A 27,344-nucleotide genomic window follows, 5' to 3' on the forward strand; every position below is an offset into this window, starting at 1 on the left:
AGTTACTTTTTATGAGGAAGATTATTATTACGAGAGTTTTAAAACATTTACATGCGACTTGAGATAACATTACTACATATGCGCGAGGCTGCTTTTTACCTTATACAATAATACTCAGGCTCCGGCATCGCTGCACCGCGACCGGGCCAGCCAGCACGATACACCAGACGAGACCAGAGCCAGACTAGCAACAACTTACTGCTACAGCTACATAGTTCCTACTGCAGTCAACACTGCTCTGTGGTCAGAGATTCTGTTATACCTTGCCTATTGCAGGCAGCGCATGAGCAATACATCGAAATTACATCTGCTCGGACCTCTTACAAGGTTACGGAATTTATATGTCGGTAGGTTACGCTGAATGTGAATGATATATTTTTTACTGTTGGGACAGGGCGTGTGCAGACCGGTTCACAGAAGGCCGTAGAACTGGACGAGATGGGTCAGGACGCACCTCCCAGCCAACCCCCGAGATTATCGACAAGACCTCATCCGCGGCCGGCCGGGGTGGCCGAGCGGTTCTAGGCGCTATAGTCTGGAGCCGCGCAACCGCTACGGTCGCAGGTTCGAATCTTGCCTCTGGCATGGATGTGTGTGATGTCCTTAGGTTATTTAGGTTTAAGTAGTTCCAAGTGCCCCATTGTGCTCTGAGCCATTTGAACCTCATCCGCATGGCATTGCAGGGCAGATCTTCGGCCCCGACGCATTAGTGGAACAGTATAACACACCGTACACTATCCTGGGCGACAGTCCGTCGCCGATTATTACGGCATAGGTTACGTGCGCGTCGTCCACCTCTCCGCCTAGCTTTGACGAATGTGCAGAAACGTGCTAGACAGCAATAGTGTATGGAACGACGTCACGGAGCACACGACTGACACCAGACAGTGTTTTCGGATAGACCCAGGTCCTGATTGTTTGAAAATAATGGTCGCGTTTCGGCCCGACGCAGACAGAAGGAGCGGCATCACATTGACTGCATTCGCACAAGGCATACAGCGCCACCTCAAGGCCTTATGGTGTGGGGTGCTACTGGGTACAACCACAAATCATAGCTGGTGCGTGTCCAGGGAAAAGTGACCAGTGTGACCTACGTGAAGGACATCCTGCGACCCTCAGCTGTACCTTTTCTGCACAATACCCCAGACGCCATTTATCAGCCAGACAACGCACGAGTACATGTTGCTGCACGAACATGTGCGTCGCAAAATGTCAGCCTTTTGCCTGGCCCGCAGATCACCAGACTTGCCGCTAATCGAAAATGTGTTCGATATGGTGAATACACAGGTACAGTACCCAACGCCAACCACCACAGATGAACTTATGTTTATACGTCTCCGAGGCATCCTGTACGTCTTCTCAAGTCACTGATCCATTACCTTCGGTTTATAGCGACCACGAGAGCCGCAGGCACATTTTACCTGTGGGTGGTGTTGCGCCGCGATATCGATGTTGACCCGCGGGCCGACATTGTTTAAATGCTAATCATTTCTGCAGGACTTACTAATGTTCATATCCTATGAATATGAACGTCCTATCTCTAGTCGTTCAAAGTGTTCTGTTTCTTTTTCTCAACAACAGTGTAATAATGCAGACATGGATGACGAAGAACTCTATGCACCTTCTGTAAGGTTCCCGTTTGTTACTAGTGTGACAGAGCACACAGTCAAAATCCTTCAAACGAATGGTTTAAGGATTACATTCTCCAATAAACAGAAGATAAAAAGCTTCTTCAGACCGACAACAGACGAATACTATGTGATTAAAGTATCCGGACACCCCCCCAAAACATACGTTTTTCATATTATGTCCATTGTGCTGCCACCTACTGCCAGGTACTCCGTACCTCAATAATCATTAGACATTGTGAGAGCAGAATGGGGCGCTCCGCGGAACTCACGGACTTCGAACGTGGCCAGCTGATTGGGTGTCACTTGTGTCATACGTCTGTACGTGAGATTTCCATACTCCTAATCATCCCGAGGTTCGCTGTTTCTTATGTGGTAGTGAAGTGGAAAAGTGAAGGGACACGTACAGCACAAAAGCGTAGAGGCCGACCTCGTTTGTGGACTGACAGAGACCGCCGACAGTGGAAGAGGATCGTAATGTGTAATAGGCAGACATCTATCCCTAACTGTCACACAGGAATTCCAAACTGCATCAGGATCCACTGCAAGTACTATGACAGTTAGGCGGGAGGTGAGAAAAATCAGATTTCATGTTCGAGCGGCTGCTAGTAAGCTACACATCACGCCGGTAAACGCCAAACGACGTCTCGCTTGGTGTAAGGAGCGTAAACATTGGACAACTGAACAGTGGAAAAACGTTGTGTGGGGTGACGAATCACGGTACACAATGTGGTGATCCGATGGCAGGGTGTGGGTATGGTGAATGCCCGGTGAACGTCATCTGCCAGTGTGTGTAGTGCCAACAGTAAAATTCGTAGGCGGTGGTGTTGCGATGTGGTCGTGTTTCTCATGGCGGGGGCTTGCTTGTTGTTTTGCGTGGCACTATCACAGCAAAGGCCTACATTGATATTTTGAGCACCTACTTGCTTCCCACTGTTGAAGAGCAATTCCGGGATGGTGATTGCATCTTTCAACACGATCGAGCACCTGTTCATAACGCACGGCCTGTGGCGGAGTGTTTACGCGGCAATAACATCCCTGTAATGGACTGGCCTCCACAGAGTCCTGACCTGAATCCTATAGAACACCTTTGTGACGTTCTGGAACGCCAACTTCGTGCGAGGCCTCACCGACCGACATCGATATCTCAGTGCGGCACTCCCTAAAGAATGGGCTGCCATTCCCCAAGAAACCTTCCAGCACCTGATTGAACGAATGCCTGCGAGAGTGGAAGCTGTCATCAAGACTCAGGCTAAGGGTGGGCCAACACCATACCGAATTTCAGCATTACCGTTGGAGGTCGCCACAAACTTGTAAGTCATTTTCGGCCAGGTGTCCGGATACTTTAGAAAATATAGTGTACAGGTTGATAGCGAACTCCGCCAACAAACCTTCTGAGGCTGTTCAGGGATACTTCCCGAGTATTTTTGTACAGCGGACCCACGGTCGCCGGCGCCTAGGTACAGTGTTATTACATTCCGTTTGGCTTCTTGCCTCAATTACATTTGTACCTATATTGCAATGAAAACAGTACACAATAGCGCAAATGTCGACGGTATGCGCTGCGTGTCTTGTTTCCCTTAGCTCGCGGTTCGTGCTGTTGACAGCAGTAGAACCCATGTTACCATTCGGCCTGCGTTCATTACTGCTCGGTTCGGTGTCAGGTCTGTTTTAACGGCAGTGATAGTTGTACGTTAAAAGTGATACAAAATTCTACGGATAGATTTACTGATGGAGAGTGACCGGTATGCTCCTCGTGTATGGGTACACTGAACGCAATGGCTGAGCGGTCCACGCGCTGAAGGCAGCCACATCACAGCATTTATGTATCTCAGGCTTGTTTCGTTACTCTGCGTGTTGTATCGTGTGGTGTTCTTTTTGGTCACTCTATATTACAGGCTACTTCACGGCTGTGAAGGCATTTTCACAGAGACAAGGATGATTCTTGTCACAAACCAATTATAATTACATTACTACTTCGTAACGAGCCACAGAAGACTGTGGCTCCCTGATAACAAAATACTCAGAAAGTATTATAGCGTCCCCGTATTAAAAAAACATCAAATGTGGAACCCACCAAAAGACAAAATAAAATAAATAAAGGCGATTCACTATTTTAATGTATAATCTATTGTCTTCTCTCTTGTGAGAACGTACAATAATTACTGCTGCTCTATCTGTGTTCGAAGTTAATCACATTGTATGCCGAAGTGCCAAAGAAACTGGTATACTTTGGGATAAACGACATTTTGTCTACGGAGTGCGTGACTGATAATTTCGTAAAAATGTTTTTGTTTATTTATAGACGCAATCACATGTTTATGACACAGTCATAACCGGTTTCGGCCATACAATGACCATCTTCAGATTCTAAAACAATACAAAAGAAAATTACTAATAAGCCTGGTTAAATATTGCTCTTACTTTTAGGTTTTAATGTAAATTTTCTTTTGTATTGTTTTAGACTCTGAAGATGGCCATTGTATGGCCGAAACCGGTTATGACTGTGTCATAAACATGTGATTACGTCTATAAATAAACAAAAACATTTTTACGAAACTGGTATAGGCTTGCGTATTCAGATACAGAGATTTGTGAACAGGCAGAATATGGCACTGCGGTCGTCAACGCCTGTGTAAGACAACAAGTGTCTGGTGCAGTTGTTGGATCGGTTACTGCTGCAACAGTGGCAGATTATCAAGATATACGTGAGTGTGAACGTGGTATTATAGTCGGCGCGTGAGCGATGGGACACAGCATTTCCGAGGCAGCGATGAAGCCGGAATTTTCCCGTATGACCATTTCACGAGTGTATCGTGAATATCAGGAAACCGATAAAACATCATATCTCAGACATCGCTGCTGCCGAAAAAAGATCCTGCAAGAACGGGATCAACGACGACTGAAGAGAATCGTTCACCGTGACCGAAGTGTTACCCTTCCGCAATTTGCTGTAGATTGCAATGCTGAGCCATCAACAAGTGTCAGCGCGCGAATCGTTCAACGAAACGTCACCGATATGGGCTTTCGGAGCAGAAGGGCCACTCGTGTACCCTTGATAACTGCACGACAGAAAGCTTTACGCCTCTCCTGAGCCCGTCAACATCGACATTGGACTGTTGACGACTGGAAACATGTTGCCTGGTCGGACGTGTCTCTTTTCAGATTGTATCGGGCTGATGGACATGTATGGAGACAACCTCATAAATCCCTGTACCCTGCATGTCAGTAGAGGACTGTTTAAGCTGGCGGAAGCTCTGTAATGGTGTGCGCCATGTGCAGTTAGAGTGATGTGGGATCCCTGATACGTCTAGATACGATTCTGAAAGGTGGCACGTACGTAAGCATACTGTCTGGTCACCTGCAGCCATTGATGTCCATTGTGTATTCCGACGAACTTGGGCAATTCCAGCAAGACAATGCGACACCAAACACGTCCAGAATATCTACAGAGTGGTTCCAGGAGCAATCCTAAAGAGTTTAAACACTTCAGCATACCTGGGATACCTTGCAACGTGCTTTTCAGAAGTGATCTCCACCCCCTCGTACTCTCACGGACTTATCGACAGTCCTGCAGGATTCATGGTGTCAGTTCTGTCCAGCACTACTTAAGACACTAGTCGAGTCCATGCCACGGGACATCTGCGTTCTCGAGGGGGCGTTACACGATACTAGGCAGTTGTAGCACCAGTTTCTTTGGCTCTTCAGTGTATATGAACTGCTGTGTATGTAATTTACAAAATACTACGAATATATCTCTTAAATGTCCACCTTGTACGCACTTACGTAATATTCGCACCCTTCTCCATATCCGGATTTTAAGCACAAAATAAGCCGCCAATACTAGCATCGTTGGTGTCGTCCATTCAGAGCGTTACAATACGCCGCCATTATACAGGCAATTCAAATTTTCTAAAATATAAAAATAAGTGCTCACTTCCTGTGAAAAAAAGTAGTAATTCCGATTTTCATTACCTTTCTGAATAATACTACAGCAACTTAAGGTGATATTTCAGCTTACAAATCTTCATACTCGCAACAAGTCTTTGGCCTCTACTGGACTAACAAAAGAAAAATTCTCGATAGGAATTTTCACGCACCGTAATTCTCGTTGCCGAGAAATAATGAGAGAAAGTAATTAAATTAAATTCAGAGATATTATCTCAAAAGGGGAAAATAATTTTCCGTTTCCTACTTAGAGCACTCTCGTTATTTAGTTCTGATGTTTGAAGGTAAACTAAAAGTCCTTCCATGATCTGAAGGATAAACATGGGGACAGACGCTATAGTAGGCTACCCCTGAACAACTTCTAAAAGTTTGTCGGCGGCTTTCTGGTTCAAGCTGTATTGGCGAAAGGGGAAGCACAATAAAAGAACGGACTAAAAAGCACGAACGCCACAGACGTTTAGCACAAAATATAAATTCAGCGATAGCTCTAAAAGAATGTGATAAGGTTATGGATCTTAAGAACATACGAGTGCTATCCAGAGGATATAACATTGACCAAAGAAAAGTCCGTGGGGCAGTTGAAATACCGAGATGTCAACTTCTGTGTTCGCGACTGCCGGCCGCCCAGCCACAGCTAGCAAACAATCGACGGGGCACCGCAACAATAATATTGTAGATTCTCCCTCTATTACAATACGTGCTTTCAGTGTCTACCCATGACGACTGCCCACCGATAGCATCTTGAAAATTTTTACCCGGTACCGCCATTTCTCAGGAAAAGAGAGGAAAAACAGTGTTTTTAAAAAAAATGGCTCTGAGCACTATGGGACTCAACTGCTGTGGTCATCAGTCCCCTAGAACTTAGAACTACTTAAACCTAACTAACCTAAGGACATCACATACACCCATGCCCGAGGCAGGATTCGAACCTGCGACCGCAGCAGCAGCGCGGCTCCGGACTGGAGCGCCTAGAACCGCACGACCACCGCGGCCGGCGAAAAATAGTGTTTTACATGTGAACACGACACTATCTTCCGACATTCTTCAACCATCCAGGGACACACTGGAACCTTCACAATTAACCTTAGCGTGCTAGAAAGATTAGAGTGATGTTCCCAAATCCAGAAATGTAGCCTGTATACTGGACCGTAATTGAAAGTTCACAGCCTGTGTACTTATAGACTACAGTTCAGCACTGAAAACTGTGTTAGGCAGCGCAGCACTTTAACGAAAAGAGAGCTACCTGCTTCGGAAATGTTAATGGTTTTGCAGACTTGATCCATTGTTTAAAGCAGCAATGTATGTAGACGAGATTTTTATTGACATCCCACACAGTCCTGAGCGTTGTTGTTGTTCAGATGGTAGACTTCGCGATGAAAGAACCAACCCAGTGCTTCGAGGATAATCAGTTAAAACTAAATGATAGTATAACTGAACACACATTTTTCTTCCTCGGGAAATTTGCTGCAGACGTTAATGACCTTAAGGGGAAAGGGAATTTATTTGGAGCTCATCTCAATGATAAGTTACTTGGAACACAAAGTTAGAGGAGGTAGTTAATAAATTATTGTTATGAGGATAACAAAACTTTGATCTCTTTCTTATGATCTGTTCTATTTTATTTCAAGCACGTTTAAACTACGGAGTAGTACTTTCGGGAAAAGAATGTTTTCATCTGACAGGAGAATATGTAAGCCGCATTTTTTAACCACAAAGCACGATTTCTTGTGAAATATACATTACTGAATACAGAAAACAACTGTTGCTAATTTGTACGTTCCTCATTTTCAGAGTCTACGTTACAGAAAATGTCTATATAAACTAGGGCCAGTGTCCATATTTAAGAAACCAGAATCAAAAGCTTTGGGAACAGCTTCTGGACAAAATACTCAAAATCAAAAACACTTCTGTACACACTGTAGTAACGTTTTCTGGAAAATTTTGCCAAAATGTGAAGGAACTGCCAAACATATTTAGAAAGGACTGGAACCTAGGCTAAAAAGATAGTCCTTCTGTGGTACTGAGGCGTTCATATGTAAGAGTGAAAATGATAAATTAATTTAAACATATTGTGAAGCAGACGACGTATTATGTCAGCAGTAACTTAAACGTAACTTTACGTGCGTTATGTACTTAGGTAACAATGCAAGCAAATTGTTGTCTTTAAAAATATTACTCTTCATTGACAGTGTCTCATGCAACAACAGTGCTGCTTTCAACAATAAACGAATTTCGCGTGATTCGATTTCTATACCAAAATTTTAAGGAGGATTAGAGTACTATGGAAATTACAATCATAGTACTCGTACAAATTTCAGTATCAATGATGTGAAACGAGAATATTTCGGAAAGATCGATTGTGATTTGGACGCGCCAGCCGTTAACAGTCCAAGGACACTGACGCAAAGAACATAAATCAAGGGTTGGATGTGATATTCGAAACGAAAATAAACTATGTTAATAATATAATACAATTTTAGGACAACATTTCTTTATTCAGTGTTTACAGTTAATTTATATCTAGTCTACAAAGTCTCTGGCAGTATCTGCATGTCATTTCTTCAGCTCCTTCATTAATCATCAAAGTGCTCTTGGTATCATATCAAACAGCCCTACAACCTGCAACAAAACACGATGGTGACATTAAACACTTTCTCCACATACATCTAATAAACAAGATAGTTTGTATGTGGTTACAGAAATTTTTTTATAAAATGCAGTTATAAACTACTTATATCAAGTTTGGTGTTACGTATACATCTCGCCCAACTGATTCGTTAAGGACTAAGTAAGAACAGCTTCTGCTGAAAAAATTCACCGTACACCCTCATCATCATTATCACCAGCGTCATCATTAACGTTTTGCTTCATATTCTGGATATCATTTCCAACGGGTTCAGAGTAGGACTTTTTTTAAGAGCCTGTATGAAATTTCCTTACACCATTACCAACGTTGCAGAAAATATAGCGACAGGTGTCTCAAACGTGGTTGCTATCATACTACCCACCTTCTTTATTTGGACTATTCCTTCTTAGAGGTGTCATATTGGTTCAAAAGCAGCAAGTATAATACAATTCTAGAAATGTAGAAATGACTTACAGTTACGAGAAGTAAATGTCAGTCGGCATATACAGAATGAAACTCAGGGTGAAAAATTTCTAGGAATCGAGTGGCACCAGCACGTCGGTAAGTTAACCACAAACTTCACTTTTTCGTGCTTTGTACTTGCCAGTTCTTCTCATTGCGTTAATCTGCAAACAGCATTACTGGCCTACTTAGTGGAGGTTCGTTCAGTATTCTGCTATAGTAGCATTGGTGTGGCAATTTGCCTAAGGTGAAATACGTATTCATTCTACAGAAATGTGCAAGAAGAATATTGTTCTATATCTTGTAGAACCCTTCACAGAGTGATGGGATGGTATTCGCGTGATAATAATGGTAGTCCCTAATTGTATTTTCGGTTAATAACAACAGTAAATTCAAGATGAAATGCGAAATTTACGACCTCGGTATTTTAATTAAATATATTTTCAAAGAGTTCCATCACGAAACTACTAAATGCTGCTGTGACGTGAAGTTGGGCAGTTCACAAAACGAACAGAATCAATATCCTATGACTAGAGTATTCATTCACCACAACTGGAATCAGCCAACTCATGCAAATAACTGGGCGTAACAGGTTATACTGATATGAAATGGAATTATCACATAAGCTCAGTCATAGGTAAAACAGGTGATACGCTCATATTTGTTGGTAGGTTAATGCGCGAATGTATATAGTCTACAAAGTAAATTCGTTATACTTGCTGAAGTATGTGAGACCTATACCGAATACGATTAACACGGGTTATTAAAAATACACAAGGAAAGGCGGTACAAAGGGTGACAAGTTTTTTTGACCCGTGGGAGAGCGCCGTGCAGATGCTGAAACAATTGAACTGACAGACGCTTGAAGATAGACACCACCTCAGCCGCGAAAGCGTGCTTAAAAATTTTCAAGGTGTAGCATTAAACGGGGAGTCCAGAAATATACTGCAACCATCTTCGTATCACTACCCTCTACCCACAGATTCTCGATTGGGTTTAGATCTGGGGTGTCATGTGGCCAGGGGAGTACGGTAAACTCCTGATGCTCTTCAATTCACCCACGGACACTTTGAACTGGATGAGACGTTGCAGTGTCCTGCTGGTAGATGCAACGGTGCGGAGAAAAAACTAACTACATGCAGGGATTGGCATGGTCCCCAGGTATAAATACACACTTACGTTGGTCCATTGTGCCTTCCAGAATCACGAGATCGCGCAGGGAACCTCACCAAAAAATTACCCAGACCATAACTGTTTAATGGAGTTTGCTTTCAGACGTTCCACACCGTTACACTCCAACAGCCATTCGTCGGATGGAGCATAAAACGCAATTCGTCTGAAAAGGCCCTTCTCGCCACTCAGTGGACGTCCAGTTGCGTTACTGGCGTCCAAATTCCAGCCTTCGCCATCAATGAACAGCAGTCAGCATGGGTTCATGAAACAGACACCAGCTGCCAAGGCCATTACGCAGCAATATTCACTGAATAATCGTTGAGGAGACACCGTTGGTAGCTAGTTGGTTCTTCTGGCTAATCAGTTGCTCAACAGTTGCTCGTCTATTCACACATATACATTTCCACAGCAGTCATTCACTCCTGTCATCGACAGTCCGTGGCACACCGTAGTCGCCTCAGCGCCGGTTTTGGGTAGCGTCATTTTGTCATGCACGGTGTACTTCAACCAGGCCGCAAACGAACAGTAAACAAACTTAGCCGTTTCGAAAATGCCACAACCCTAAGCCAGAAGGCCAATGATCTTGCCCTTTTCGACATCAGATATGGCTCCGCTCCCACATTACGACAAGGACTGAACGGTATTCCGCGACCCCCGACACGCTTCATATGCCCTCCACTGCTGCCGTCAATGAGTTGTTGTTCCATGTTCACGTCGAACATAGGTGGTGGTCACGTTAATGTGACTGGACTCTGCATATTCATACAGGAAAGAGTATCCGTGACAAGTACAGCTCCCATTTTCCCACTATCAGAAGGCAGGAAAAATGTACTTGTTGACTTATTATCTGTTGTACTTGCTGTGGTGTCACCGCCAGACACCACACTTGCTAGGTGGTAGCTTAAATCGGCCGCGGTCCATGTAGTACATGTCGGACCCGCGTGTCGCCACTGTGACCGCAGACCTAGCGCCACCACCAAGGCAGGTCTCGTGATACGAGAGTGGACTCGCCCCAGTTGGACGAGAACCTAGCTACAGCCCAGTTGTACGAGAACCTAGCTACCGCCCAGTTGTACGAGAACCTAGCTACCGCCCAGTTGTACGAGAACCTAGCAAGGCGCCAGTTGTATCAGTGCCTATAGCTTACGAGTATTCAAGAGAGATGTATTCCAAAGAATAATTAAAAGATAAGTAATAAGCATCTACATACTTTTCTTCTTATTCATTTATAAGTTCTCATGTTCCAGACTTCACGCCCGTCTGCTTTATGCCGTGCGTGCACTATCGGCTACAGCGTTAGTCTAGAGTTCATTTTCAGCAATCTCAACTTCACGGTGTCGGCCCAGCTACCGACACAACACTTGCGTTGGGAACAGTCACTACTCATTGTTAAAATATTCATGTACGAGATAGAACTCGTGACAACTAGAAAGATAAAGTCCCATTTTCTTATGTGGGCAAAGAAATACTAGTTGATTTATTGGCCATTGTACTTGTGGTGGGAACAGTCACTATCCTGTGGTGCGAATTCCGAAATCTGAAATTTTTGAGTTCGATAAGTAGAGTCAGTAGTCCAGCCTGCATTATTAGTTTTGTTAGTCCCAACCGTTATTTTAATATTAAAATTATAGAATGATCATTGTTTGAGGCAGAGTGGGACTAGAGTAAAAGTTTCATTTTAAACTGTTTTATTCTGAAGATATTTGTTTCCAACCTGACAGGTGCACAAATGTTAAATTTTGACGAAAAGATGAAATATCATTGATGTCTGTGCCAGGAACGAAAACCTTCGCCGGCAATTTTAACAATTTGAGACATTGGTATCCATGCAGTATTATCAACTTAAATGAAAATTTGTCTGCACTGTTCTTTCTAAAGGAAGTCACTTCTTGGTCGTCAATGTCTACTGTTAATACTTGACCTATGAAGTGTTTAATTGAGTTTTTGTTGCAAATTTAACAATAACAATGGAATCTATAAATATATATCTTTCTTTTCGTCACCCATATGGCCACTGACTTCACTAGTTAGAGGGTACCCTGGAATTACCATTGCAGTTTTCTCTGAAAATAAGTAACAACAATTATTTTTGCAATGGCATGCTCTTTTTAACTATTGTATAGGGGAATAGAGCATACACTTAGTGTACACGACGAGTGCATGAACATCATGAATAAGAACTTCAGCTGATGACACTGATCATTAGAACAAAATTTGGCCACAATTGATTTTCTCTCTTTTAGTACGCTCATTAAAAGATGCTGATTTTATAGCCTGATATTTTCCATCAAAAACTGCATGCCAGATCACACCACATCAAGTACTTGAACAATACACCACCAAGTACTTCAACAATTCTTTTCCCATGAACTTACTAATGTAAGGTCGATATTATTTGTGCATTATCACTTGAAATACAATACACTTACCTGTAATGGAAAAATATCATACATTACAAGAGACACAAAAACACTCAGTAGCTTGAAGTTGATTAAAGTACAATATAATTATTTTTTCAGTGCATCCTAAAACTAGTCTTTTAAGCTGAATGGTACAGGTTATAGAAAATTAATTTCATCTTTAAAGTTTTATGTTGTGAATTATTTGCTTTCTATACGGTTTTCCCTTATATTTCTTACTTATGAAATACACTTAAATTGAAAATATCGTATCCAAATTTAAAAATATAAAGTTATCTATTTTACTGTGACAGAATGGGACAATAAACTGTATTTTTATTGCGTTAAAACTTATCTTTACGTTACAGCACAGCAATGAAATTTTAACTGTTAGTAATAGAAGTTTAAGGAATTTAGAAAAAAAAAATACAGAAATTAATCGCAACATATCGTAGAAAACGGTCTCCTGAAACTGTCATTCAAGAGCTTCTTTTCTTATTAGTAAGTGACCAGTTTTGCTTCCTCAGTTACAAAGAATGCACAGCGTTTGCAAATGTATATTATATGGAATAGGCAACTTTGAACTCTACTGCAACAAATTTGCATACAATTCCTAAGGATAAAAAATATTTTCTTTAGTTTGGCTTCACATTTGTTGCACTGGCCACTTTGTTAAGCAATTGTCCATTATGTTATTGTCTACATAACATTCAGTCTTCAAGACGCTTTTAATATAATCTAGCTCTCCCACCATTCTCAAACAGAGTGATATAGTTGCTCCTACCGGTGTCGTTTTGTGCAACCTGCACTACATCTGAATTAGGAATGGTTCCAGATAGGCGATAGCCACGTAATCGATATAAGTTTCCTCTCAGAGCTTTGGGAGACTATTTGCAGACGGAATTATACTGTTAAAAAGACAAGTGAGGGTTGGTCATGTGTAACATGGTATTATTCGACCAAGATTACCTTACTTTTGCCATACTTACCCAAATGTCTCTAGTCCTTCTTTTATCAGAAGCAATGAAATTAATGGGATATATCAAAATGAAAAGTGCAGAAGTAACAAATTTATGCTATATATAACTGTGCTACAGTAGTTTCATAAAATGTATACGATAGGTCTAATATGTCTTTGTATACCTTATCAGTTATTCTGCGACATTTTGACAATGTGCTTCACATCTTCAAAGTGAACTGGCCAACAACATTTTTCTGTCATGTGGGGTTGCCTAAAACGACATCGGTGAAGGTAGTTGAATCACCCTGTGTGTATAAAATTTTCATTGGGTTACTTCCACGCTGTTGCCTGTGTGTATACTGTTACTGATTCAGACGTAGTGATGGCTGCATAGAACAATATCGGTAGGGGCAACTAGTTCACGCTGTGTAAAGTCTCAGGATCTAGATTTCTGACTTACCAACGGAGTCTGTTTCTTTCTAACTTTGTACCTATCAATTTTTACACTGCAGCTTAGGAGTCTATGAACACTTGTATTTGGAAAGTGGTTTAGGACCATCACATTCTCTACATTTTATTTTTTATTTGATAAATGTCGTCATAGTGGCGTCAGTTGTATCTGGGGAGAATGATGCCAATGACAGACTTAGATCTCGGGCTATGCTGCAGATCATACTGTTACCATTACCTTTCACTAGCTTCGCCAACTTACAACCATGTTGTCAAAATAGAGCTAGGCACTATCCCATTCGCATGTATTTCAAAAGCTACCTGTAAGTTAATATTACCGACATCATCAACCTACGCAAAATAGTGCAAGCAAATGTCAATCAAAGGCAGTAAAAAGGTATCTGCCTATGATATTCTACTACCGAAACGTATACTGCCCAGTAAATTAGTAAACAATGGAAAACTGGAAAAACTGTTATTAATGCATTATATTAGGTCAACAACTTTGCTTCTGCCGTTTTGAAATAGATGGCAGTAGCGGCAAGTGGTGGTGCAGGTGGTAGGTCGTAAGTGTCACACAATAAGCTCAGACATTTGTGAAAAGAATAGTCCATCAAAATATTAGTGGATTTGTTAATGCATCAGAAGGCTATTCTCGACTGAATACATCAAATTACAAGCCAGTTCCCGTCAGTTGCGGGAAATTTTAACTTTCTGCTTTGAAATGAAGAAATCTGCGGCTGAGTCTCATAAAATTCTGGATAAGACCTATGGTGAGGCACCTGCCAGTGAAATAACGGACAGTAAATGGTTTCAACGCTTCAAGGAAGGTGATTTCGACGTCGATGACCGGCATGGTGGTAGAACAGTGGAGGTTTAGCAGCCACTGAAACCGCTGGAAACAATCACAGGAGATCGTTATCGAAAGCAGTTAATGCGTTTGAGCCGAGAACTGATAGACAAACGGGCCACAATACAGCGATGGACATGAAAAGGTGATTTTGCAGCATGGCAATGCTCGATACCATGTCGCAAAACCTGTCAAAACATATTTGGAGGCGCTGAAATGAAAGTTCACCCACCCGCCGTATTCTTCAGGCATTGTTCCATCTCCCTACCACGTTTTTCGATCAGTGGCACATGGCCTGGCTGACCAGCACTTTCGGTAATATGAACGAGCGCGGAACTAGATCGATTCATGGATATCCTGAAAAGACGCCCAGCTCTTCCGCCGCGGGATTTGCATGTTGCGCGGAAGATGGGAGAAAGTAGTGGCTATACCGCGTAAGGACATACAACCCGTCGAGTGTCACTGAAGAGCCGACATATAAAAGCCACATGTGTTCTGATTTCAGTACTATCTACCAAAAAAAAAGTGTGAAACTACAACTTACATTTAGGTGACTGGGTCTAAGAACAAGAGCTTCGAGACTTGCCATTCTGTGAAGCAAAACTATGCCTCAGCTGATAGGCATTGATGTTTTGGACTCGCCCGTCATTATTAATTGTCACAAATTATATAGCAATAGCTGATGCATGAATATGACAATATTGTCCGAACAAAAACGATTCCACCAGCACGGGGACATTGAGAAACGAACATGGAATAATGAAAGACAAATTCCAGCTGTTTGACTCATACGCCACAGGACGGAGGTGGCGGTTTACCTGCTCCATAGGAATCGCATGTTAAGCTGTGTGGGGTATTTCCTTTGAATTCCCTTGACTCACATCCATATTCATTCCCTGCAAGCCACCATACGGGGGTGGTGGGTGGGGGGGGGGGGCGGGGGAGGGAAGAGGACGACACCTTACACGCTATACACTACTATTTATCTAGTCATTCCCATTTCTGTTCCACTCGCAAAAGGAGGGAGGGAAATGGGACTGTCCCTATGCCACCGTACGAACAGTAATTTCTCTCGTTTCGTCGGTGACAGCAGAAGCGGTCTGTAGTTCTCTAAACTTTCTTAGTGTTAATAAACTTCCAGCTTGCTGAAATAATTGCAGGTCAGCAACTTCTATTAATCAATACGAAGAAAAACCATCAAAAGTTGCAAATTTCTCCTTTTTACTTACTCGATGACTAGTTTTTGGCCAGGACCTGTCTTCATATCATTGTAACAGATGGTATTTCCGAAAATACAAAAGCCATGTCAAAAGTATACAAATATTATGAAGTGCAAATGAACAGTTACGGTGCATACGGCGTACAGATGTGTTCTGTAACTCTTCATTTGCACTTCATAACACGTATATATTTTTGACATGGTTGATACGGGGTAGGTTCGTTGTGCTACAGTGCATTACTTCATGTTTGTCTTAATTATTAAGTGCGTTACATCATCCCTACGAATAGTTACTGTTTGTGCTATGATGTGTCCTGTAATAAGTATTTGCAGCACAGCACGGTAACAACAACTCAGTCCACTAGCTGATTCAGTGATGAGACGTTAGTATATGTCTCACTAAAGGAAGTTATCCCTACGTCAAACAGAGCACTTGTCAAGTAGACTCGCCTAGTATAAATACTTTTTGGGACCGGTGAGCTATTTACTTGCCGTTGATAAAAGGATACTTTTTTCCTCTTGTCACACTCGCTTTCTGGCATCCGCGCATGACTTTGGCCTGGCTCTTGTCCCTGTCGGTGAATCAGCGCTATCAAAGAGAAGGAATGTCGTTATCCAACTTGCCTGCGAGTCGCGTAAACTCTGTGTTCAGTGTTCCCACGTTCAAATACCAGGGTGTCGGAATTCCAAGGCACACGTAGAGGAAAACGAGTAAACAGATGCGAATAAGTGTCTAAAATTGAGAGTGGTTGCTAAAGCCAATACCATACAGTGGAGACTGTCTTCCGTATTAGCAAGGAAGCGACTATTCCAGACAAATATGTAGATAAAAGTGAAGACGATATTGATGGTAATAATAATAATTATAACATTAGTAATGACAGTGATAATACCGGCGTTGTGCTGGCAGTTGTAGACGTTCATCTTGCAGCGGTTTCCAAACTGCCGGGTGACGGAGCCACACCTTGCTCTCACAGGCTGGTAAACTGAAGGGCAGACGGTGCCGCATTCTTTTGCACTGGAGCAGCCAATGAGCGCCGCCACAGCTGTGAAAGAACAACAGCAAAGAAATCGAAGCTGATGAGATTACATGACAAAGAGGATATGAACTTGAAAAGAATATATGGATAATTGGGCAGATACGTAGCACTGTACAGATATTTGGGGAGCGTTGTAATTGATAATTGGACGAACAGCAAAATATAAGATCAAGAATTACGCTGACAGTGCAAGCTTGGCAGAAAATTGCGGTTGGAGTTAAGAAAAAGGTTGGTTAAATGCTCCATGTGTAGTATCTTTCTGTTCGGCTGTGAAAGCTGGAATATGAAGAAGAGAGAAAGGTACAAAAATTGGAGCATTCGAGTTTTGGATTTGGATGAGGATGGAGAAAGTAAAATGGATGGAGAAAGTGAAGAACTGTGACGTACTGGAAACGGTACGGGAAGAAAGAGTTCTCCTGGACCCGATTAAGAAAAGGAAGACAGACTGTGTAGGATATATACTACGAGAAAAAGGAGTTCTTGTGTCACGTATCGATGTTACAGTGGAAGGACAGATAAAATTAGCAAGGAGAAGAATAAAAATGCTGGATGATATGAAGGGAGGAAGATAGGAAACTAGGAAGCAGCTGCACTCGAACAGGATCAGATGGAAATAGCAGTGGCGTCAGGAACTTACCATGCATGTAGGCAGTATAACTGATGATGATGATGGTGAATAAAATTTACGGCAGTAACATTTGGGCTCTCTGGTGCAAATTCCACTATCATCGCATGTGGTACACTTTATGAAAAGCCTCTCAAGAGTAAGAGCTAACTGATTAGAAAATAATACACACACACACACACACAAATATCCACTCAAAAAAATTAAAAAAACACTCTCACAAGGAATAGAACATAAAATACACACACACACACACACACACAAACACACACACACACACACACACACACACACACACACACACACACACACACATGCACACGCACACACACGCAAAACAAATGAAAAATATCAAGCCACACACACACACACACACACACACACACAACACTAAGAAACGATGGAAGTTACACACAGAGCAACAGTGGCAACATTTCACTTTGTAAACACACACATATGGATCACAAAATGAAAAGTGCAGGTCATATGGTATAATAAATGTTGGTTGAAAAACGCCGGAAATCGGCCAGCTGGAGCATGATCACCGAATGAACACATCTCCAGGACCACACATGTGGACTAAGAGTACTGTAAATAATAAGTAACACCAAACAATAACTTAACATCAGGACATTTATGCTACCAAACTTGTTTCTAATCTGAAAAAACAGAAGAAAAACATGACAAAATGTAGCATAGTAATATATTGTAACTACTACATAATAAATTTCTTATATGTATAGAAATAAACATGTATTACAGGCCATTGAAGATGCTACAAAAATCAAAGAAGAGAAACACGTTTGGCAAAAAGCGAACTATTTCATTTAGTTGCATAGGCAGAAGACACTTCAATGTATTTTGTAGCATCTAAGGAACTACAGAAAACGAGAAAAAGAAAAAAACGACGATAACATGGCCGTATCAGGCATTTCTCGTCTAGTTATATAACAGGTTGAGGAATATCTATCTCAGACTCTACAATACCATTCAACACATTATATTCAATCAGACTTTCACAATAAATAATGTAATTAACTTACATTAATGTAAAGGTCAGTAACAGTCTTTGGTAGCACACAGAACGAAATCATTTGCAGAAGAGACTTGGTTAAAAAAATTATATCAAATCACTTTATACTAAAAAATTGGTGGAATGTGATATTATGTACACCTCGAGGTATCTGCATTTAGTAACAACCCAACTGTGATGATCAACATAAAGTAAAATATTGAACACATCACAGCAAGAACACTGCAATATACACAGGACAAACACAAATGAATAATCAGAATACTCAGAACACTAACAAAAATAAGCAGAAAGAAAAACATAACAAAGTGCAATGCACCTACCACCACAAAACTAATAAACATCCCACATAAGGAATTAACAGAGAAATAATCACTGCTATTAGAGAAAGGTCTCAAACGCAACACCAGTACAGAAATACATAACCATTACACAGAAAACCTGATTGTATGAACAGAAAGTATCCTGACAGAGGAAGAGAAACAAAAAAATAAACTGTAAATATCGGGCAAACACGATATCTAGAGAAGAAAGAAATAAACAATGTAATCATCATTTCAAAGGAAGAGCAAAACAGGAAACTTCAAACAGAAAACAACATTACTAAGAAACTAAATCTGCAATCTAACATCACTATGGTCACAAGACCTGATTAAGGAAACAGCACAGCACAGATAAATAAAGAACAATATATAGAAAAACTAAAGAACAACACCACCAAACTGAAATCTGAGCCCTTTTGTAAAAATAAGTAAAAAGGCAAAGGGCCCGAGTTCGACTCTGTCTGGCACACAGTTTTAATCTGCCAGAAAGTTTCATAAATAAAAACAACCTCAAAGATATCAAACACACACTCACAGATAATCAAAAACAACGCATCATACAGAAGAACCCAAAAGCACCAACACTCAGGAGTCCACCCAAGGTTCACAAAACCCTTATTCTTTTGAGACCTGTTATTAATTTCATGAATGTACCATCATACCATGTGATAAAGCACATGAACAAAATCATAATGCAACATTATGAAATGAAGAACAGCAGAACTGTGAAAAACACAAATGAACTCATAATACAAATAAAAGACTCGCTTGCACATTCCTCAAACAGCACTGCTCATCTCTTTGGACATCCAGAATATGTACACATTGATACTCACTGTAGATAAGATAAAACTACTTGAAGAAAACTTATGATGTACAACAAATTACCTACATACAATATTAATGAAATAACCAAAAGCCTCAAAGCAATCATATCCCAAAATTACTTCCAATTTTAAAAGAAATTTTACTTGCAAAACGATGAGTTTCCCAGTTTCAGAAACACTGACAAACATATTCATCAGTCACATAGAAAACGTATATTCAATACATTCATCACAAAGAAAGGATACAAAATTGTTTACTGTTACAGATATGTGGATGGCAGAATAGATATGGTAGATGAACCAATAGAGAAAATAGATAAACTACACACAAACATAAACAACATGAATAGAAATATTCAATTCACCATAGAAAAAGAAACACAAAAGCAAATACATTTCTTGGGTGTATTAATAAAGACAGATGCAATAAGCAAACATTTGAAATATTCAGAAAGCTAACAGACACAGATAAAATTGTATATGGTTCATCCAAAATACGTGAAATCAAAAATTAGCAGCCCTACAGCACATATTACACAGTCTAGCGCCACAAACAATGGTTACAACATCCATTTAGTAGAAATATTCAACCAAAGATCAAAACACAACTAAAGAAAAATGAAAACAAGCAGAGAAAGCAAACACCAAAAAACCCCACAGACTCTATAGCACACACAGGAATAGAAAACAATAACACTCATGACATGACTAACAGAAAGAAATTGTTATTGTGTTGTTGTGGTCTTCAGTCCTGAGACTGGTTTGATGCAGCTCTCCATGCTAGTCTATCCTGTGCAAGCTTCTTCATCTCCCAGTACCTACTGCAGCCTACATCCTTCTGAATCTGTTTAGTGTATTCATCTCTTGGTCTCCCTCTACGATTTTTACACTACATGCTGCCCTCCAGTACTAAATTGGTGATCCCTTGATGCCTCAGAACAGGTCCTACAGACCGATACCTTCTTCTGGTCTAAATGTGCCACAAATTACTCTTCTCCCCAATTCTATTCGATACCTCCTCATTAGTTATATTATCTACCCTTCTAATCTTCAGCATTCTTCTGTAGCACCACATTTCGAAAGCTTCTATTCTCTTCTTGTCTAAACTATTTATCGTCCATGTTTCACTTCCATACGTGGCTACACTCCATACAAATACTTTCAGAAACGACTTCCTGAGACTAAAATCTATACTTGATGTTAACAAATTTCTCTTCTTCAGAAACGCTTTCCTTGCCTTGCCATTTTATATCCTCTCTACTTCGACCATCATCAGTTATTTTGCTCCCCAAATAGCAAAACTCCTTTACTACTTTAAGTGTCTCATTTCTTAATCTAATTCCCTCAGCATCACCCGACTTAATTCTACTACATTCCATTATCCTTGTTTTGCTTTTGTTGATGTTCATCTTATACCCTCCTTTCAAGACACTGTCCATTCCGTTCAACTGCCCTTCCAAGTCCTTTGCTGTCTCTGACAGAATTACAATGTCGTCTGCGAACCTCAAAGTTTTTATTTCTTCTCCATGGATGTTAATACCTACTCCAAACTTTTCTTTTGTTTCCTTTACTGCTTCCTCAATATACAGATTGAATAGCATCGGGGAGAGGCTACAATCCTGTCTCACTCCCTTCCCAACCACTGCTTCCCTTTCATGTCCCTAGACTCTTATAACTGCCATCTGCTTTCTATACAAATTGTAAGTAGCCTTTCGCGCCCTGTATTTTACCCCTGCTACCTTCAGAATTTGAAAGACAGTATTCCAGTCAACATTGTCAAAAGCTTTCTCTAAGTCTACAAATGCTAAAATAGTAGGTTTGCCTTTCCTTAATCTTACTTCTAAGATAAGTCGTAGGGTCAGTCGCGTTAGTCTTTTGCAAGTGCGACTTATTAAACTGATAGTTCGGTAATTTTCACATCTGTCATCACGTGCTTTCTTTGGGATTGCAATTATTATATTCTTCTTGAAGTCTGAGGGTATTTCGCCTGTCTCATACATCTTGCTGGCTCTCCCAAGGCTGTCAGTAGCTCTAATGGAATGTTGTCCACTCCCGGGGCCTTGTTTTGACATAGGTCTTTCAGTGCTCTGTCAAACTCTTCACGCTGTATCGTATCTCCCATATGATCTTCATCTACATCCTCTTCCATCTCCATAATATTGTCCTCAAGAACTTCGCCCCTGTATAGACCCTCTATATACTCCTTCCACCTTTCTGCTTTCCCTTCTTTGCTTAGTACTGGGTTTCCATCTGAGCTCTTGGTATTCATGAAAGTGGTTCTCTTTTCTCCAAAGGTCTCTTTAATTTTCCTGTAGGCAGTATCTACCTTACCCTTCGTGAGATAAGCCTATACATCCTTACATTTGTCCTCTAGCCATCCCTGCTTAGCCATTTTGCACTTCCTGTCGATTTCATTTTTGAGACGTTTGTATTCCTTTTTGCTTGCTTCACTTACTGCATTTTTGTATTTTCTCCTTTCATCAATTACATTCAGTATCTCTTCTGTTACCCAAGGATTTCTACTAGCCCTCGTCTTTTTACCTACTTGATCCTCTGCTGCCTTCACTATTCCATTCCTCAAAGCTACCCATTCTTCCTCTAATGTGTTTCCTTCCCCCATTCCTGTTAATCGTTCCCTTATGCTCTCCCTGAAACTCTGTACAACCTCTGGTTCTTTCACTTTATCCAGGTCCCATCTCCTTAAATTCCCATCTTTTTGCAGTTTCTTCAGTTTTAATCTACAGTTCATAACCAATAGATTGTGGTCAGAGTCCACATCTGCCCCTGGAAATCCCTTACAATTTAAAATCTGGTTCATATATCTCTGTCTTACCATTATATAATCTATCTGAAACCTTCTAGTATCTCCAGGGTTCTTCCATGTATACAATCTTCTTTCATGAGTCTTGAACCAAGTGTTAGCTATGATTAAGTTATGCTCTGTGCAAAATTCTACCAGGCGGCTTCCTCTTGCATTTCTTAGCCACAATCCATATTCACCTACTATGTTTCCTTCTCTTCCTTTTCCTACTGTCGAATTCCCGTCACCTATAACTATTTAATTTTCGTCTCCCTTCACTATCTGAATAATTTCTTTTATCTCATCATACATTTCATCAATTTATTCATCATCTGCAGAGGTAGTTGGTATATAAACTTGTACTACCGTAGTAGGCATGGGCTTTGTGTCTATCTTGGCCACAATAATTTTGTTCACTATGCTGTTTGTAGTAGCTTACCCACAATCCTATTTTTTATTCATTATTAAACCTATTCCTGCATTACCCCTATTTGATATTGTATTTATAACCCTGTATTCACCTGACCAAAAGTCTTGTTCCTCCTGCCACCGAACTTCACTAATTCCCACTATATCTAACTTTAACCTATCCATTCCCTTTTTAAATTTTCTAACCTACCTGCTCGATTGAGGGATCTAACATTCCACACCCCGATCCGTGGAACGCCAGTTTTCTTTCTCCTGATAACAACGTCCTCTTGAGTAGTCCCCGCCCGGAGATCCGAATGGGGGACTATTGTACCTCTGGAATATTTTACCCAAGAGGACGCCATCATCATTTAATCATACAGTAAAGCTGCATGCCCTCGGGAAAAATTACGGCTGTAGCTTCCCCTTGTTTCAGCCGTTCACAGTACCAGCACACCAAGGCCGTTTTAGGTAGTTTTACAAGGCCAGGTCAGTCAATGATCCAGACTGTTGCCCCTGCAACTACTGAAAAGGCTGCTGCCCCTCTTCAGGAACCACATGTTTGCGAGGCCTCTCAACAGACCCCTCCATTGTGGTTGCACCTACAGTACGGCTATCTGTATCGTCGAGGCATGCCAGCCTCTGCACCAACGGCAAGGTCCATGGTTCATGGGCGGGGGCGTGGGGGGGGGGGGGAGAAACAAGTTGTACACTTTAACATACAAACACAAATCAACATACCACATAGCAAACATATTGAAGAAATTGTGATTAAACACTGCTTACCGAACAAGAAACAAATTAGTCACATTTACAAACAACAACTGACAATATTCATCTTTTGGATCTGCAGCAATGTCTTTCTTTTAGTGTTTGCAGTTGAATTATAGGTTATAGGTTCTGCCCAGTCTGGCATTCCCCAGCAAACTCTACAATAAACACAGGAACACCTTAATGCAACTTTGGAAGACAACTGCCAACAAACAGTTTAATACAAATTGTTTAACTCATAAAGTAATTCCAAACTATATAAAAAAACTCTGTAAACAGCGTGTCATCTGAACCAAGTAAAGTGAAAAGGAAGGTGGAGATTATGTGGCTAAAACATGAAATTAGGGAACTACACTCTAAAAAAACAGTTACTCAATAACGAACTTTACAAAATACATTTATAATTGGCTAATAAATTTGCAATATCAGCTCACTTTGAGGAAATAACAGAGAGAGAAAAGGCACACATACAGAAAATAAAGAAAGAAAAATAGGATAAACAAAAGAAAAAAACTTAACAGACTGTAAGCAGCACAGGTACACCCACCACAAACAGTCATCACAATCAAAAACATCAATTCCATGAGAGAATGGTCAACCTAACTGACATCACTCTCGCCAAACTAGAAGAAATCCTACTCCAAAGGAGACCAAAATACAACATTGATACGCACATTTCATATAAAACAATAGAAGATCTCATAAAGAATCTGAGCACATTATAAAAGAACAAATTTTAATGTGAACATAAACAAGACAATTAGATGCTGCAGAAAAAACAGAGATAATCAGAAGACACAAATCCACCATAATCTGTAATGACAAAACACCAGAGGAAACTAAAACCAACAAGCTAAAAAAATAAAACAAAACAATGCCATACTAATAAGGGCAGACAAAGGGAACATTAGTGTGGTTATGAACAAAAAGGAACACATAGGTAAAACATTAGTTTTTCTGAAGGACAACAATATCACTGAACTGACCAGTGACCTAACATTAAGACATCAGAGAAACATCGAAACAAATACATCAAAAATACATTCTCAGTAGGCCAGATAAAATGAATGACACAAAAAATCCAAAGGCACCATCTCTAAAACCCCTACCAAAGGAACACGAAGAACATTCCCCTTTAAGGCTGGTCATCAGTTTCAGAAATACTCCATCATACCACCTTGCCCAACATACACATACAATACTAAAGCAAAATAGATGCTTCTAAAAACAGTAGGAACCTAGGAAGCTCAATGGAACTAGTGGAGAGGGTTAAGAACATAGACATACCAGAAACAGCAAGCCTTCTATTGTTTGATGTCACATCAAGTACTCTTGTATTCCAATAAATGAAAAAATCAACATGACCATACAAAGAGTAAAACAACAAGGAAAGACACCAGACACACACATTAATGAAATTGCAACCATACTCAAAGCCATAACAGGACAAAATTAGTTCATGGGGAACAAAGTATTTTATTCACAACATGAAGGGCTGCCAGTGGGATCACCAGTTAGTGACCTCCTAGCGAACATATTCATGAACAACTTAGAAAACAGGATCTTAACACACATAGTAAGACAAAAAAAATAGTATAGTGGTACCATTACATTGATGATATAATATTCCTCATTGATAACCAACCACACATACAGAACAGCTTCACAATGAAGTAAACAACTTACATCCATAATTCCCTTCTCAGTAAAAAAATAGAAACAGACAACAAACTAAACTTTCGGGACCTCATCACACAAAAAGCGAACAACACCCATGACTGCACAATATTCAGTAAACTGACAACCACAAGCATCACCATTCACAATCTATCGAACCACCCAGTACCACACAGGCGACCAAACTTCATATTCATGCTCCACAGATTGAACAGAACACCCATAGGCTAACAGAATTACACACATGGGCTAAACAGGATAAAACAGATAGCAGAGGAAAATCGTTAAAATGGTTACAAGCTCCATATGACAGAGAAATTAAACCAACAAATTTGTAAAGAGAAAAATGAATAAATGCACAACACACACATAAAACCTCACACAACACAGATCAACACAGCATGCAAAGAATTGTCTTATGTAAGACACAACTGTGCAACAACACAAACAAGAAATGGCACATACTGAACCACAATAACAAAACTGTCCACAGAATAGGCAACATATTGAACAAACAAGGAATTCTAATAGGATACAGGACAAACAAAACAACATAGAAAAGACTCAGAAAACAGGAGACAGGCAGAGACAAATTCAACAGATCATGAATATGTGAACTTACATACAACACCTGCCAATCGGTATACATCAGATAAACATGCAGGATCTTCAAAACAAGATACTCAGAACACCTCAGACCCCTAAAAAGTAACAGCACCCATAACACATTTGCTGACCACCCAATAGCCCCTACCCGCCACCCATATATAATACCAACAGATTTAAAAATACTGAAATCCAGCCACAACCTATACCACAACGTGGCAATAGAACTTCAGCATACAGATGACAACAGCATAAGGCAAACTAGCTTTAAATAAAAACACTACTCTCTGTACAGGCACATTACTTAACGCATTAAAGGAACTATACAGAAAAGACAACACAAACAGGTAAAGTAGCTTACCTGCAAATAGAGAAAGATAGAGAAAAAGTAAACGAAATTCAGAATCAGCCCTAACCTCCCACAGGAAGAAATGACCACCACCGGGGATAAGAAACCACCGTTTTGCGAACTGCAGATGCGTTTATGAAAAATACGAAATTACACAACAAAAAACTCCTGCCATTACAAGAAAACTTTCACATTCAAAGAGCCCTTGCAATGAAAAACAAGGTAATTATTGACGAAATCAGTATAAGCAGACAAACAGAAATAGGAAATGTAATGTATATATATATATATATATGTATATATGAACACACAACAAATGAAAAATATCAGTCCACAGATACCAGACAAACAAGAGAGGGAAGATGAACACAAGGCGACAGTTGGCAGCACTACACTCTGTAAACAACACACACATGTAGATCACAAAATGAAAAGTGCAGGTGATACGTTATAACAAATGTTGGCGAGAAAGCGCCAGAGATCCGCCAACTGAAGCATGATCACCCAATGGACACATCTCCAGGACCACACATATGGACTAAGAACACTGTAAATAGTAACACCAAACAATTATTTAACATCACGATATCTATGCTACAGGAGTTGTTTCTAATGCGAAAAACAAGAAAAAAACATAACAAAGTGTATCATAGTAATATATTTTAACTCCAATGTAATATATTTCTTATATGTATAGAAAGAAACATGTATTTCAGGCCGCTGAAGATACTACACAAATAAAAGAAGCGTATGGCAAAAAGCAAACTACCTTTCATTTAGTTGCATAGACAGAACACACCTCCATCGACTTTGCTGCAAGTAAGGAACGACAGAAAGCGACAAAAAAGACGAGAATATGACTGTCTTGTGCAGTTGTATCACTGATCCTTGGCCTAAGAATAGTGAAATTTTTTCATACTAGGATGAAAAAGTTCTCTGCCTGGGAGTGACAGACAAAGTTTTTTTTACTTAAAAGTGTTCTAATTATCCTCAACACGAAGGTCCCTTTGAACACCGCATTGTTTCACTCAGTGGGCAAGTAGGTACTAAAGATGTTACAATATCACAAGATTCTTATAAAAGTGCAGTGAGAAACCATGTTAGTGTGTTGCATCAGTACATCAGAGGATTAAAAAACAAAGTAGATGAGATTCCTGTTTGTTTTGAAG

At 40.4% G+C, this 27,344-nt stretch overlaps 1 protein-coding gene across 1 annotated transcript in view; it reads right to left on the bottom strand.

The window, feature by feature from the left end:
* Positions 1-8,050: 8,050 nt before the first annotated feature.
* Positions 8,051-27,344, bottom strand: part of LOC126413203 (uncharacterized) — a 91,730-nt gene continuing 72,436 nt past the window's right edge. Inside the window, exons 3-4 of the mRNA XM_050083099.1 lie at positions 16,610-16,762; positions 8,051-8,195 (exon numbers count right to left, since the gene is read on the bottom strand). Of these exons, the coding sequence (XP_049939056.1) occupies positions 8,189-8,195; positions 16,610-16,762 (160 nt within the window). The 3' untranslated portion in view covers positions 8,051-8,188. The remainder of the gene's footprint in view (positions 8,196-16,609; positions 16,763-27,344) is intronic.

This window comes from Schistocerca serialis, chromosome 7 (assembly GCF_023864345.2).
Source record: "Schistocerca serialis cubense isolate TAMUIC-IGC-003099 chromosome 7, iqSchSeri2.2, whole genome shotgun sequence".
Taxonomy (NCBI): Eukaryota; Metazoa; Arthropoda; class Insecta; order Orthoptera; family Acrididae; genus Schistocerca; species Schistocerca serialis.